This window comes from Delphinus delphis, chromosome 5 (genome assembly GCF_949987515.2).
Source record: "Delphinus delphis chromosome 5, mDelDel1.2, whole genome shotgun sequence".
NCBI lineage: Eukaryota > Metazoa > Chordata > Mammalia > Artiodactyla > Delphinidae > Delphinus > Delphinus delphis.
In genome coordinates this window covers 101,839,984-101,855,411 of record NC_082687.1, presented here as the reverse complement: position 1 = coordinate 101,855,411, position 15,428 = coordinate 101,839,984, and the positions used below count along the sequence as shown (strand labels likewise).

General features: G+C 48.8%; 1 protein-coding gene and 1 long non-coding RNA gene across 2 annotated transcripts in view; one reads left to right on the top strand and one right to left on the bottom strand.

The window, feature by feature from the left end:
* Positions 1–2,668: 2,668 nt before the first annotated feature.
* On the bottom strand, positions 2,669–7,305 carry LOC132425527 (uncharacterized). Its single transcript, XR_009519453.1, has 3 exons — positions 7,052–7,305; positions 6,065–6,185; positions 2,669–3,211 (listed from the first exon to the last, which is right to left on the bottom strand). It is a non-coding gene; the product is annotated as an uncharacterized lncRNA (long non-coding RNA).
* Positions 7,306–7,690: 385 nt separating this feature from the next.
* OTOP1 (otopetrin 1) overlaps positions 7,691–15,428 on the top strand; it is a 43,161-nt gene continuing 35,423 nt past the window's right edge. Inside the window, exon 1 of the mRNA XM_060013189.1 lies at positions 7,691–8,084. Within this exon, the coding sequence (XP_059869172.1) occupies positions 7,691–8,084 (394 nt within the window). The remainder of the gene's footprint in view (positions 8,085–15,428) is intronic.

Below are 15,428 nucleotides of genomic sequence, written 5' to 3'. Positions count from 1 at the left end.
TGCCTGGCACACAGTAGGTGCTCACTCAATAAATGGTAATGGAGAGGGAATGAAAGACAAAGTAGATCAAAGAGAGGAATGGGAAGAGGCAGGCATGATCGGTAAACAGAATCAAGCTCAGTTGGTGTACATATGCGTGTGAGGGTGTGTAGAGAGAGTCATTTAAAGTAAGGAGCAAAGTCAGGCGAAGGTCAGAATCAGGTGGCCAAGTCAGTCAGTTATGTGAGGGTCCAGTGTAAGGCGGAGGTTGCAAACCCAGGAAGTAGGATTAGAGGGAGCACTGATTCAGACCCTCTGGAGGGAACTTGGTGCGGGGCAAGGGACGTACCCCCCGTGACAACTCCCACAGAGTCTTTGGGCAGATTCTGCAAGAAATCTTTCCTTCCCTCCCTCCCTTCCTTCCATTTTTCTTTTCTTGCAAAGTAGTTTTACTGTTGATACTTGGTTAGAAACCTAAGGCTGGGATTTTCTGTGTAATACAGTCATTAGAACCCAGTTAGCCAAGTGCTGATACTGTGGTATAGCTAGGGTGGTAAGGAGATGATCCTGTTACAAAGAGACATCTGAATAAATTTGTTTAAACAGGATCATGCCTGGTCCCTGTGCCCATTAAATAAGTACTGTGCAGATTATTTGTGGGTCTTTTCCTATTGTTATAATTATTATTTTCTAAAATTTATTTATTTATTTATTTATTTTGGGCTGTGTTGGGTCTTCGTTTCTGTGCGAGGGCTTTCTCTAGTTGCGGCGAGCGGGGGCCACTCTTCATCGCGGTGCGCGGGCCTCTCGCTATCGCGTCCTCTTTCGTTGCGGAGCACAGGCTCCAGACGCGCAGGCTCAGTAGTTGTGGCTCACGGGCCCAGTTGCTCCGTGGCATGTGGGATCTTCCCAGACCAGGGCTCGAACCCATGTCCCCTTTATTGGCAGGCAAATTCTCAACCATTGCGCTACCAGGGAAGCCCTTGTTATAATTATTAAATAAAAACTGTGTCAAGCAGTGTTGTTGCTGCTTCTAAACAAGCCTGTGGGAGGAGCATCCACTCAGAATAGTAACGAATAACGGAACTAACCGTTGTGAATGTTTAGCATGAAAGTCAGGGATATGGTAGAAGCAAGTGTGTGTTCTTAAAAATGTCCCTGACTGACAATCCCAAGTGTCAAGACCGAGTCTTCCACCCAGGTTGCACACTGGTTGCCTCAGGCCTGCTGCTCAGAGGTTCCCATTGCAGCTGGTGACAAGGCTGTCTTGTGAAGAGTCCTCCAGGTGATTCTAACGTTCAGCCTCGTTCCAGAACTATCCTGTTCCAGTCACTTTGGGCAGAGATGTCTCTGCAGAAGCTAGAATGTTCGAATTGTCAGGGAACACAGAGATAGCAGAATCAAACTTAGCTCCCTAGGGTAAAAACCAGATTGAGGCTCCCTCCAAATCTGTGTCTGGGACCTAGCTTGGGAGGCAGTGGTCTTTCTAGGAGACTTTGTAGCATTTAACATCCTGGCTGTCTCAGGGTTCTTTGGTTTTATACAACAATAACAAGAAAAGGTCTCTGGCTATGCTTAAGCAAAAGAGAAATACATTGGAAAGGAATCGAGGGAAAAGCTAAGAGCCACATCTTTATAAGTAGAATCATTTGGGGCGGTGGGGTGGGGTGGTCCTAGGTAATAGGGGTTAATAGATGCCCTCTTCCGTGGCCACAGTTAGGATAACTGCCCTTCACTTAAAAATATTTAAAGACTTTGATTCAGCTCAGTGTTTCTTGAGGTGCGAAAGAGCTTGGTAGATTTTAAGAAATGTTTACATAGAATTCATAAAAATAAATAACAATCAGGAATATTTCGCATACACTAAGGACTAATTTGAAAGAAGCCAAATTGCAGGCTCCGGGTCAAAGGAAGATTGGGAGTTGAACAGAAGAGTAAATTATTCCTAAAAAGACCACAAAGATCTCTTCTAAGTCTCTCAGATTCAGTTTTGAAGTTGAGGAATGGGATTGTCCCAATTCGGCAGAAATGTAATGTGTAGCTATTTTATTTCTAAAGCAATGTGAGCAACTAGCTTTTGGTAGAGCTGTAGCTTTGGCAAACCTTATTATACCTCACTTTGGGTATATTCGTGATGCCTTGAGATGCATCATTCCTGTCCACATACAAATGTGTTGTACTATTTACCATCTTCAAACAAACACCCAAGATAGGGCTCCCTCAAGCTTCTCCAGTTATTAACCACTTTTTGGGTCCCCTTTACAGCAAAACTCCACCGAAGAATTCTCCAGGCTTATGATATCCAATTGTGTTCCTCATTAAAAAAAAATTGTATTAGGACGTATGGACGCAAAAGAGTGTGTAATGTTCCTTTATGTATAAAAATAGGGTCCAAAAGGATGTCAGGAACTTGGTCCCTCCCCAGCCCACACTCGGGTAGGAGTGGATCCTGGAGTTCACTCAGCTCACTGCTTCCCTTGCTCCTGTGCGCCCAGCCCGCAGCCTGATCCCCACTGTCTCTCAGGACCAGCAGGACTCCTTGTAATCCCTCCACCCCTGTCATGGTGCCGCCACAAAACCTGGGATTCCTTCTCATACCCTGGGCTGACTTCCACGTGCATCTGTCTGTATGTCCCGGTTATCACCTATCACTGCATAACAAACCACGCCAAAACTAAGTGCCTTAGGACAACCACCACCCTTTATTTTGCTCAGGAATCTGAAATTTGAGCAGGAATTGATAGGAACAGCTTGTTATGTATGGGGTGACTCAACTGGGACTGGATGGTCCACTTCCAAGGTGGTTCCCTTGTGGTTGGTGAGATGGTGCTGGCCCCCAATTTCACTCCGCCTGGACATCTTCATGGGCAGCTTGGGTGTCCTCATGGCATAGTAGCTGGGATTCAAGGGTGAGCTTTTACATTAGTTTTCTGTTGCTGCTGTAACAGATTGCCACCAATAGCGCTAAAAATGACAGAAATTGATTATCTCACGGTTCCTTGGTTAGAAGTCTAATATGGCTCTCGGCAGGGCTGCATCCCTTTCTGGAGGCTCTTAGGGGAGAATCCATGTCCTTGTTCTTTCAGGCTGTTGGCAGAATTCAGTCCCTTGCAGCTGAAGGACTGAGATCCCCATTTCCCAGCTGGCTGGCAGCTGAGGGCCGTTCTCAGCTTGGAGACGCCAGCCACGTGCATTTCTTGCTCGTGTAGCTTTCTTCCTCCATCTTCAAAGCCTAGGACAGTGGGTCAACACATCCCTCTTATACTTTGAAATTCTCCTGCCTCTTCTTCCATTGCCACATTGCTCTGACCCACTCTTCTGCTGCCTCCTTCACTCCTAAGGGTCTGTGTGAATACATTGGGCCCACCCACCTGGGCCACCCAACATCATCTCCGTGTTTTAAAATCCTTACTTCATTTCAGTGTTCCTTTTGCCAGGTAACAACATATTTATAGGTTCCAGGGAGTAGGGTGTGGACATCTTTGGGGCCATTACTCCACCTACCACGGTGTTCCTAGAGACAGGAAAAGGAAGCTACTGCTTAAAGCGTGGGCTCAGGAGCTGAGTGTCACTTCCATCCTATGCTACTGGTCAAGCAGTCACAGATCCCCTGTTTAAGGGGAGGGGGACATGGCTTTGCCCCATCCTAAAGGAGGAGTACCAAAAAATTTGGAGGTCGTGTTTTAAAATTGCCATAGTCTAGCAGCCACTGTGGAGAGCAGTAGGGAGGTTCCTTAAAAAACTAAAAATAGAGTTGCCACATGATCCAGCAGTCCCACTCCTGGGCATATATCCTGAGAAAACTTGAATTCTAAAAGGTACATGCACCCCAGTGCTCATAGCATCACTATTCACAACAGCCAAGTCATGGAAGCAACCTAAATGTCCATCAACAGACGAATGGATAAAGAAGATGTGTATAAATACAATGGAATACTGCTCAGCCATAAAAAAGAATGAGATAATGCCGTTTGCAGCAACATGGATGGACCTAGAGATTATCATACTAAGTGAAGTAAGTCAGAAAAAGACAAATATCAATGTCATATGATATCACTTATGTGTGGAATCTAAAATATGATACAAATGAACTTATTTACAAAACAAAAACAGACAGACATAGAAAACAAATATACGGTTACCAAAGGGGAATGGGGATGGGGGAGGAATAAATTAGGAGTTTGGGATTAACAGGTACACACTACTCTATGTAAAATAGATAAACAACAAAGCCTACTGTATAGCACAAGGAGCTATATTCAATATCTTGTATAAACCCTAAGGAAAAGAATATGAAAAAGAATTATATATATATGTGAGATTCACTTTGCTGTACAATAGAAACTAACATTGTAAATCAACTATACTTCAATTAAAAAAAAGAAAAGTGAACATTGCCACAGTCTAATCTCTGTTCATAAATTCTCTAGATTCCTTCCACATGCAAAAGTCATTTATCTTCCAGGAATCACTGAAGCTTCATCCCATTACAGCATCAGGTTCAGGCTCGAGCTCCTGGATCTCATCATCTAAATCAATAAAAAGTGCCTCATCAGACAAAAAGCATAAAATACCTAGGAATAAACCTACCTAAGGAGACAAAAGACCTGTATGCAGAAAATTATAAGACACTGATGAAAGAAATTAAATATGATACAAATAGATGGAGAGATACACCATGTTCTTGGATTGGAAGAATCAACATTGTGAAAATGACGCTACTACGCAAAGCAATCTACAGATTCAATGCAATCCCTATCAAACTACCACTGGCATTTTTCACAGAACTAGAACAAAAAATTCACAATTTGTATGGAAACACAAAAGACCCCGAATAGCCAAAGCAATCTTGAGAACGAAAATCGGAGCTGGAGGAATCAGGCTCCCTGACTTCAGACTATACTACAAAGCTACAGTAATCAAGACAGTATGGTACTGGCACAAAAACAGAAAGATAGATCAATGGAACAGGATAGAAAGCCCAGAGATAAACCCACGCACATATGGTCACCTTATCTTTGATAAAGGAGGCAGGAATGTACAGTGGAGAAAAGACAGCCTCTTCAATAAGTGGTGCTGGGAAAACTGGACAGGTACATGTAAAAGTATGAGATTAGATCACTCCCTAACACCATACACAAAAGTAAGCTCAGAATGGATTAAAGACCTAAATGTAAGGCCAGAAACTATCAAACTCTTAGAGGAAAACATAGGCAGGACACTCTATGATATAAATCACAGCAAGATCCTTTTTGACCCACCTCCTAGAGAAATGGAAATAAAAACAAAAATAAACAAATGGGACCTAACGAAACTTCACAGCTTTTGCACAGCAAAGGAAACCATAAACAAGATAAAAAGACAACCCTCAGAATGGGAGAAAATATTTGCAAATGAAGGAACTGACAAAGGATTAATCTCGAAAATTTATAAGCAGCTCATGCAGCTCAATAACAAAAAAACAACCCAATCCAAAAATGGGCAGAAGACCTAAATAGACATTTCTCCAAAGAAGATATACAGACTGCCAACAAACATGAAAGAATGCTCAACATCACTAATCATTAGAGAAATGCAAATCAAAACTACAATGAGGGCTTCCCTGGTGGCGCAGTGGTTGAGAGTCCGCCTGCTGATGCAGGGGGCATGGGTTCGTGACCCGGTCTGGGACGATCCCACATGCCGTGGAGCGGCTGGGCCCGTGAGCCATGGCCGCTGAACCTGCACGTCCGGAGCCTGTGCTCCGCAATGGGAGAGGCCACAGCAGTGAGCGGCCCACGTACCACAAAAAAAAAAAAAAAAAAAAAAGTGTACAGGTGGTGGGATAGGGAGGGTGGGAGGGAGACGCAAGAGGGAGGAGATATGGGGATATATGTATATGTATAGCTGATTCACTTTGTTATTAAGCAGAAACTAACACACCACTGTAAAGCAGTTACACTCCAATTAAGATGTTAAAAAAAACCCCACAAAAGCAACTGTACAGTTGGTGCCTCCTCCGGGAACCTCTCACCCTTCTTGGCAGACTCAGGGCTTGCCCAACCCTCCCGCCCTAGGGCTCCTGGAAGGCAGGGCTGAGTCTCACGTTTGATACTCTATAGCTTCTCAGCGAGTTAAATAGTTATCCATTGAGTGTGTCTCCACCAGAATGTCAGCTCCGTGAGGGCAGTCTTTCATAACTGAATTCCTGGCACCTGGAACAGAGCCTGAAATGATTCAGTGTAGTATAAATGAGTGTAGACCACATAAATGAATGAACAAAGTGAAAACGTGAATGATGGCAAGTCCTCAGGTTGACTCCCTCCCAGCCCAGGGCTCCCTCACAGCCAGGACCTTCTGGCAATCAGAACCAGCTAAGTAATTTGCTGGATCCACTGCAAAAATGAAAATGTGGGTCCCCCTGTTCAAAAATTAAGAATTTCAGAACGGCAACAGCAGGATGTTAAACCAAGGGGAAAGGGTGTCTCCTGAGTGCTGGGCCCTATGCTACTGCACAAGGGGCTCGCTGTGAGCCCTGCCTGCCCTTTCCTGGGCTCCATCCCCCAGCAGCTCCCTCCCAGCTTCCCGCTCCAGCCCTGATCTCAGCCACGCCAGCCCTTAAGACCTCCTGAGAGGGGCATTCTGGCGGACCAGGTCAGCTTGGGGGGCCTGGGGGAGCAGAGGGAGATGCTCCGGTTCCCCCGGCTCCAGGGAGGATTCCTGGCAGCCCCCAGCCCCAGCTCAGCTCAGTCTAGAAGTAGCCCCCATTCCCTTGGAGGAGGGAGAGAGATGTTCTCTTTTCTTGGAAAGTGGCTTCTGTCTTGTCCGCATCTGGGCATCTCCTGGCAGACACCCAGGTACACCAGACGGACAGACAAACAGACACAAACGAAAAGGACACCCTGTCCCCCTATTCATAGATCTAGGGACAGGGGCTGCCACCCTCTCCCATCCTCCCCGACCCAACCAGACACACCCAAAGACTGACCTCTAGAGAGACACAGCAACACGCAACAGAAAACAGACCGTAGAAATACGCAGAGACGAGGACAGGCAGACACTCATGCACACGGACGCGTTCGTCCGGGCTCACCTAGACCTCCGTGGTCCGCTACGGAGACGCTCAGGGGCACCAGAGGAGCGCACTCACCCGCGGGGCCCCAGACGCGCCGCTCCGCCGCGGCCACGCCTCCGCGCCCACACCCTCGGGCCGGCTCAGGGCGACACCTTGCCCGCCATCCCACCTCTGGGAGCCGGCGGGAGGCACCTGTCATCCGGCATCGGCTCAGGGGACAGAGCTGAGGATAGCGGGCGGGTCCGGGCGCGCGAGTCGGGGAGCGGGAGGACGCGCGGCCATCGGGGCAGGGTTGGCCCCAGGCCGAGGCACCAGGGGCGGGGAGCGGCCCGCGTGGGTCCAGAGTGGGCGGAAGTGTTGCCCCGGACATTGAGGAGGGAGGGAAGGTGGGCGGTGCGAATTGAGGAGCGCGAAGAAGCCGGGGTCAGCCCGGGTCAGCCTGGGTCGGCGGGGAGCGGGGGGGAAGGTGGTAAGTGGATCGGGTGGGTACCTTGACCGAGGGTGGGGGCAGAAGGCGGGAGATCAGGCGTCCGAGGGTGATCAGGACAGCGGGCTGTTTGGCAGAGGGCGTCGGGGCTAGGGCAGAAGACGGGGGCAGCGGGTGGGGCCCGGGTCGCAGCCGCCCCCGGGACTAGACTCAGTGCGGGTCCCTCAATGATGCCCGAGGGCCAGGAGGCGCCTGCCTCTCCCCAGGCGTTTCGGAGCAGCCCGGACAGGGGCTCGTCGGGACCCGCAGCCTGCCCGCAGCCCCAGCTCCCGGCCCCGGGGCCCCCGGAGTCCCCGGCCCCTCGTCGGGGCGCCATCCGCGCCAGCTTCCCGCAGAAGCTGGCGGAGGCGCTGAGCAGCCAGTATGGGCTGAACGTGTTCGTGGCGGGGCTGCTGTTCCTGCTGGCCTGGGCCGTGCACGCCTCGGGCGTGGGCAAGAGCGACCTGCTGTGCTTCCTCACGGCGCTCATGCTGCTGCAGCTGCTCTGGATGCTGTGGTACGTGGGCCGCAGCTCCGCGCACCGCCGCCTCAAGGACACGCACGCCGGCGCGCGCTGGCTCCGCGGTGAGTCCCCGAAGCAGCGAGCCGGCCGGCGGGTGAGTGCCCAGCGAACCCAGCCTGCTCGCCCGCTAGCCGCAGCCCGACAGCAGCTCTGTGCCCTTTCCTCCTCTGACTTCTCTCCTTTAGTCTTTTCTGCCTCCATCTTCCTGCACATCTTTTCTGCCCGCCTCCGCCCACCTTCCCTTCTCTCTCTTTCTTTCTTAAGGCTGGATTATTGCCATAGTCTCCTCTCTCCGCCTTCAGGCTCTTGCCTTACATGCCATCGTTGGAACTACGGTTACACAAACCTATTCACATCTTTCCTTGTTTAAAGCCCTGCCATGGTTCCACGGACCCCATGATGGAGGCCACACTCCTTATCCTGGCATTCAAGGCCCGCTAAGATCTGAGCTCAGATGCCTCTTTAGTTTAATCCTCTCCTTGGCCTGCATTCTGTGCTCCAGTCTCAAAGGCTTTTAGTTCCCATCACAATATTTCATGCTTATCTGCCTTTGCATATTCTGTTCCCTCTTCCTGGAATGCCTCCCACCTGCCTTGCTTTAGGAGATAGGGCTCAGGCCCCACCCCGTGCTCCCCAGTGATGCTTTTCAGACCCCCTCTCTCACCCTTTGGGGTTCTGACTGCACTCCTTCACCCCTCACTGCGCCCTGGGAAGGCACTGTGCTTCTTGTTGACACTTCTGTCCCCTCCACCACACTGGGGGAACTCTAAGATGCTCATCTCTTCGTCCTAGAGCCAACTCAGGGCCTGGCATAGAGTGGGTGCTAAGAAAATGCGGTTGAGATGAATGATGTAATCAATGAGTGGATAAATGTTCAGGCAGCGGGGCATAGAAGCACTTGCTAGGTACCCACAACACATTGATTGAAACGTTGTCAAGACAGGAACCCTTCTCTCCTCAAGGACCTTGCACTGTTGGAAGGGAGATAGACATGATGCAGGTCAAAGGGAAGAGGTGGTGGGGAGTCTGTGGAGAAAGCGGGTGCCTGAGAAATCTTCCTGGGAGGGGCCGGGTACATTTCACTCTGTGTGGTCCAGACACATCACAGGTCTCTGCTTGAATTCTCATGCTCGATCTGAATTTAAATCTCAGAGTGTGGCTGTCATTTTCCTTGCATGCTCTTGGGCACGTTGTTTAGTCTTCCCACTCCCCTAGTTTCAGCATGTGTAGAATGGGAATCACACGTGTAGGACCAGTGACTGCTGGGTACAGGGTGGGCGCCCAGCACACAGTCACTCTCCCTCCCACCCACACTCCCTTCAAAGGTCTGCCCCAAGGACACCTTCTCTACACGCCTGGCAGGAATTACTCCTCACTCCCATGGGCTGCCACAGCTGTCTCTGTGTAGAGATCTTTGGCACTTGTCAATTTCTGCCTTGTCTTATGACTAGTGGATATAAGCCTTGTCATCTGGATGAGATTTTAGGTTTCTTAGGCTCAGGGACTGCTCATCTTGCCTTTGGAAAAACTGCACACAACTGCAGCGTGGCCCAGATTCCTGCTCTGAAAGTAGTTGTTTCAGGGAGGTTCGTGGTTTTGTGACCCTATAAATGGCAGTGAATCCAGTGTCACAGCAAACAAGCAAACAAGAATAAAATGTTATTTTGAGGTTGTTGACTTAAACGGGCTAAAAAAATATTGCATACAGAGGCTTTTGACCTATGCTTTCCTGTAGTGGCAGGATGCTTCCTTGGTCTTTCCCTCACTTCCTTCCTACTCCATCCTTCTTTTCTTCTTTCTTCTCTTCTTCCCTTCTTCTTCTCTCCTCATCCATCCCTTCCTTTCTGTGTTACTCCTCCCTGTTCCATCCTCCCCCTCCTCCCTCCTTTCCTTTCTCTCGCCCTCCCTCCCTCTCTCCCTCCTTCCTCTTTTTCTCTCTCCTGCCCTCCCCTCATCCTTCCTTCCTCTCTCCCTCTCTCCTTTCTCCCTTCCTTCCTCTCTCCCTCCCCCACCCTGTTCTTCCTCACTCTTCCCTCCTCTCTCTCTCCCTCTTTCCAGGAAGACTCTAAGCCCTGGGACCCCAGTCAATGGGTGAATGGTCGTGCCATTTCCCAAGACTGGGAAGACAGGAGGAGGAGTAAGGGTGGGGATGCAGAACCAGGATTCCTCTTGTGGACGTGTTACAGCTGAGATGTCCATTAGACACCAGGTAGAGCTGGAGCAAATGAGGCAGTGTAGGGGAGCACATAGTAGGTGTTCAGTAAAGGGGGTGGCTGTGTAGACGCTCAGCAAGTTACCCCATAATAACATAACTATTCAAGTGAGCTATGTGGATGATGGAAGTGGTGCTGACCCTGGAAGTCTTGGCTTGATGTCTCGGCTCTGTTACCTTCGCCTTTCTGAGTCCTGGTTTCCTCATCAGTAAAATAAGAATACTGGCCACCTCTCAGGGAGGAGCTGGGAGAGGTCGAGTGAAAGCTGTGTGCAAAGCCCTGTCTATCCCTGTGAATGAGCTGCAGTTTATCAAAGAAGCAAGAGCCTAATTATCCCCAAAGTACCCCAGGAGGCCATAATGCCAAGGGAAGTGCTTTCAGCCCCAGCAGGGACTGAGGATTTCCCTGGAATCCTAGCTGGAAAAACAGGTTTGACTTAGCGCTGCCCTGGCTTCTGTGATGGTCTTAGAAGTCTGGGGCTCTGAGAAAGAGCCACCCTGTGGAATTCTGGGCACTGAGGTTTTCCAGAGAAAGTTTTTGGGTCTCAGTACGGGCTGTGAGGCATTTCTTTGAGCAGGAAAACATTCTTTCCCACCTACTGGGTGTGAGAAAGTGAAGACTTTCTTTGGAACAAAAAATATTGACTAATTTTTAAAAATGAGTGGAAATGATGGATTATTCATCCAGATCCTCTGTTTGCTAAGAGATTGATTTCTTCTGGAGGAAGTGGCAGCAGCTGGGATATCTCATGCCAGTCCCGTGTGTCCAGTGACGTGAAAACCTAATGAATAGCCATTTCTTCCTGTTAATTACCAGGGTCCTGCTTCTGTTCTGTTTCTGGTCTCTTAAAAGACCGCAGTGGTGAAGGTAGTCCTTTTCCTTGTTTCTGGCCTGTCTCAAGCCCAGAGAAGTGTTATTAACACAAAATCATGGCAATGACGACAGTACGACTAATAGCCACAGTTATTGAGTGCGTTTGGAATGCTGGTACATTAGAAGCATTGTCCCAGTTGTTTGTTACAATGAGGCTTTCTTTGTGCGTGTGAATAATCACTCCCAAATCTACTTTCATGAGATCAGATTTTTACAAAGTGCTTTTTACTTAAAATGAGGCACGTCCACGTATACGACACATTCCATCTCTGTCCAGTGCACCATCCTTGGAAAAGGGCTGCTCAGAGCACTGTGTTCCTTATCCCTAAGGGGCTGCAAGTAAAGGGGCAGACGTGAGCTGCTTTTGTAAGATCTGCCCAGGACAGGTGGCTGTACAGGCTGTAGAGATAAAGATTGGGACACAGTGATGGGTTTTAGAAACAGGCGGTCCAATGTGTGAGAAAGTGAAGGTTGCTAAAAGAAATGGTTCCAAGTGCACGTGTGAAGAGAGGTGGACTGCCATGCAGGATGGTGGCGGAGAGCAGAAGAGGAGGGAGAGGGGAAGGAGGAAGGCTGCAGGACACGAGGATGCAACCGCCCCCGCACCCAGGGGAGCCCACAGTCTAGGAGTGCAGCCAGGACTCACAGAAACCACTGGAGGATGACTGACAGGATTGCAAAACCTGGTGTGCAGTCCTGTGGCAGCATCTGGTGTGGCCAAGGAGAGAGTGGTCAGGGTGGGCCACCGTGGTATTCCAGCCCACCCTGCTGACTTCGGGGCAGATGCAGCAAGTTCATGAACATGGGTCTGGGCTTCACCTTGTTTCCCTCCTCAGAATGCACGCTCATCTCAGTTTGATCACCTTACTCCTCTGCAGACACGGCCTCTCCAGATACTCCTCATTTCCTTGGGCTTCTGTCCCTGCTCTGGGTGTAGTGAGCCCATGTCAGTGTGCCTAGCAATTCTCCTCCTTTCTTTAAAACAATAGTTTTCTTGAGATGTAGTCCACATCGTCTACAGTTCACCCATTTAAGGTGCACAAGCCGATGGTTTGTAGGATATTCGCAGAGATGTGCAAACATCACCACAGTCAATTTTTAGAACATTTTCTCATCTCAAAAAGAAACACTGTGGGGCTTCCCTGGTGGCGCAGTGGTTGAGGGTCCGCCTGCCGATGCAGGGGACACGGGTTCGTGCCCCGGTCCGGGAGGATCCCACATGCCGCGGAGCGGCTGGGCCCGTGAGCCATGGCCGCTGAGCCTGCGCATCCGGAGCCTGTGCTCCGCAACGGGAGAGGCCACAACAGTGAGAGGCCCACGTACCGCAAAAAAAAAAAAAAAAAAAGAAACACTGTGCCCTTTAGCTATCATCCCCCAGACCCTCCCCAGGAATAGACAACCGTGGATCTACTTTATGTCTCTAAGCTCGCCTGGTCTGCACATTTTTATAAATGGAATCACATAATATGTCATCTTGGCGCTGGCTTCATTCACTGAGCATAACGTTTTCAGTCTCCCAGCGGTTCTTGGGGTGGGTGTTATCACCTTCATTTTCTAGACCAGGAAGCTGAAAGGGCATCAGGAGGAGGGTTGAGCCCCTGTCACCAGAAATATTCGGAGAGAGTGAGAAAGAGAAGAGAGATAAGTTCCTGGCTTTGGGACAGAGGGTGTGATATTAGCAGGTGACAGAGAAGGCAAAACCTCTAACTTCCATTTGGTTTCTGTCCTCTTCATCGAGCAGAGGGACCTTTGGAACTTGCAGGGAACAACAGAGAAGGTGGCCAAGCCCACTGCATGGGGACAACTTTTGTGACGTCGGGGCAGAAACTTTGGTCTGGTTTTGTTCAGCAGTCTGGACCGAGCTCCCATTCTGTGCCAGGCGCTGGCTGAGCCCTGGGGACAGCAGGATGCTTAGGTTTGGCCCTGCGTGGAGGGCTGCAGGAGGGGGCAAAGACGGTGCAGACAATGAGGGGCAGCAGAGCACGATGGCTAAGAGCTCCCCACCAAACCCCACCCCAACCCATGTAGCCTCACTTTTCTGCCCCGGTTTCCTCATCTGTAAAATGGGGAGGATGATACCCCCCAACCATCACATAGGGTTGTATGAGAATCAGTGAGTTTGTACATATAAAATGCTTAGAGAAACCTGTGGCATTTAGTAAGAGAAATACATTATTATTATTCACTAAATGATTCAGTGTTATGATGTGCAGGGGATGGGTGGGTAGGCAGAAGGGTAGCCTGGGGCAAGGGTTTGGGGGTTTAGGGAGAGGTCCCAGAGGAGGACCTTCTGCTTTTGCTGGAGTCTGGAAGTGAGTTCAGAGATGTCAGCAAGATCTGAGTTAGCTGGAACCCTATCTGCAGGCTTCAGATCTTGGTTTTGTCCAGTGGGTAGTGGGGAGCCATTGAAGGTTTTGCACAAAGGGAATGATGTGATCATACTTGTATTTCAGAATAATCACTCCATCTGCAGGATGGGACCTGGTTTTCAGAGGAGTAAAACAGGAGGCTGAGAGGTCAGTTAGGAATTAAGTGGACTTAGGGAGAATATGTAGGGTCTCAAGAAGCTACCCTGAATTTTAAAGATGATAAAAAATACACAGAAGATAGAGAACTGAGCATAACAGCAACACCCCAGCAAAATTCTGGAGCAGATCAAGATGCAGGGAGTTTTGAGCAATTCCCTCAGGAAAGGGAGCCGTGATCCAGCCTGGGGTCACTGTGAGAGTCTTGCCTAACTGCATGCATTATCATGCATGTTTGGGGTTTGGGGATGGGATTTCTGCTCTAGTAGAAAATGTAAACCTGATGTCAGGATTTCAGCCTCATGATGTAGCTGCCCAAAAAGCCGATGTTGGTTGGGCATTGACTGGAAAGGAGGTCAGGCTGCACGTGGAGTGTCACGTCCCCCTTTGAGCATCACGTGGGTGCCTGCAGGAGGGCGGCCCCAGGAGGAGCGAAAGGATGTCCAGTTCAGGAGAGAGAGGATGTGGAGATGTGGGGTGGAAAATGCTGCAGGCCCACCCCCTTCAGCTCCAGGTCAGCAAACGAGAGTCCCTTCTTCAGGGAAGCCTTTCCCGATGCCTTCAGACCAGGTGTGGCTTCCGGATTGTATGTTCTCATAACACCCTGTTTTCTTCCTAGCACTTCTCAAGCAGGAGATTGTGTCATTCAGTTTGTTTGTTGATCTGACCAGATGGTGAGCTCTTGAAGGCAAAGACCCTGTCTGAATGTAATTACCATTATAACCTGAGCTCCTGGCACTGTGCCTAACATGTAACAAGTTGATATTTACTGAATCATCAAATGGGTGAATGCATGGATGAATGGATGAAGGAATGAGTGAACCATGGCAGAATCTCCAGGGAAGGGGATGGCAGTTCTGGGAGGCTGACTGCAGTGCACTGTGGGGAAGAGCACTGTAATCTAAGCACCAGCTGGTGATGGAAGGGTGAGCCTCCCAGCCCTGGGCATGTCCAGGTGGAGACCAGATGGCCGCTGGTCATGATGCACTGGGAAGCATCCTTGCATGAGAAGGGAGATGTAAACTAACTTTGTGGAACCTTCCACCTCTAAGAGCTTATGGTTCAAGATTCTAGACTCCTAGAAGGGATCTGGGAGCCTAACACAGAGGAGGAGTCTCCCCTCTGCCAACACTAGACATTTTAGGATTATTCTCAAGGAATGTGGCTGGGGAACTGTCTAATTGGTTCTAATTCATTAAGTGTTTCTTTGTGGTTGAGTGATGATGATGATGATAACATCCTGTTTATAGAATTTTCTATTTGTGGGGCACTGTTCTAGGTGCTTTTCATGTTATGACTCATTTAATCTCCTCTACATCCCTAGGAGATAGTCAATCTTATTATCCACATTTTACAGATGAGGAAACTGAGGCACAGAGAAGTTAAGTAATTGCTCAAGGTCATCAACTATAATAAGTGGTAGAAAAAGGATTTGAAGCCAGGCAGTCAGTACCTACCTCTATACTCTGTGTACTGTGTTTTTATAGCATAATTGATTTTTATCAATATGCAAGGTGGTATTATAAAACCAAGTTTATCAATTATGTGATTCAATTCTTCTGTTTCTGTGTCATATCTTATGTCTACTAGATCTGTCTAGTTCTGAAATTTTCTACTCTTTTTTTTTTTAAAGTAGCAGTTAAATATACAAAACAAAAATGATTTTATATGGGCTATTTGATTATTATATCTTCCTCATACATTATGTTTTCTTTTTCATGTGTAGTGATAAGGGTGGAAGGATTCTTTATCCTATTTATTACATTGAACCCTAAATCCCAAGTGGTCTGATATT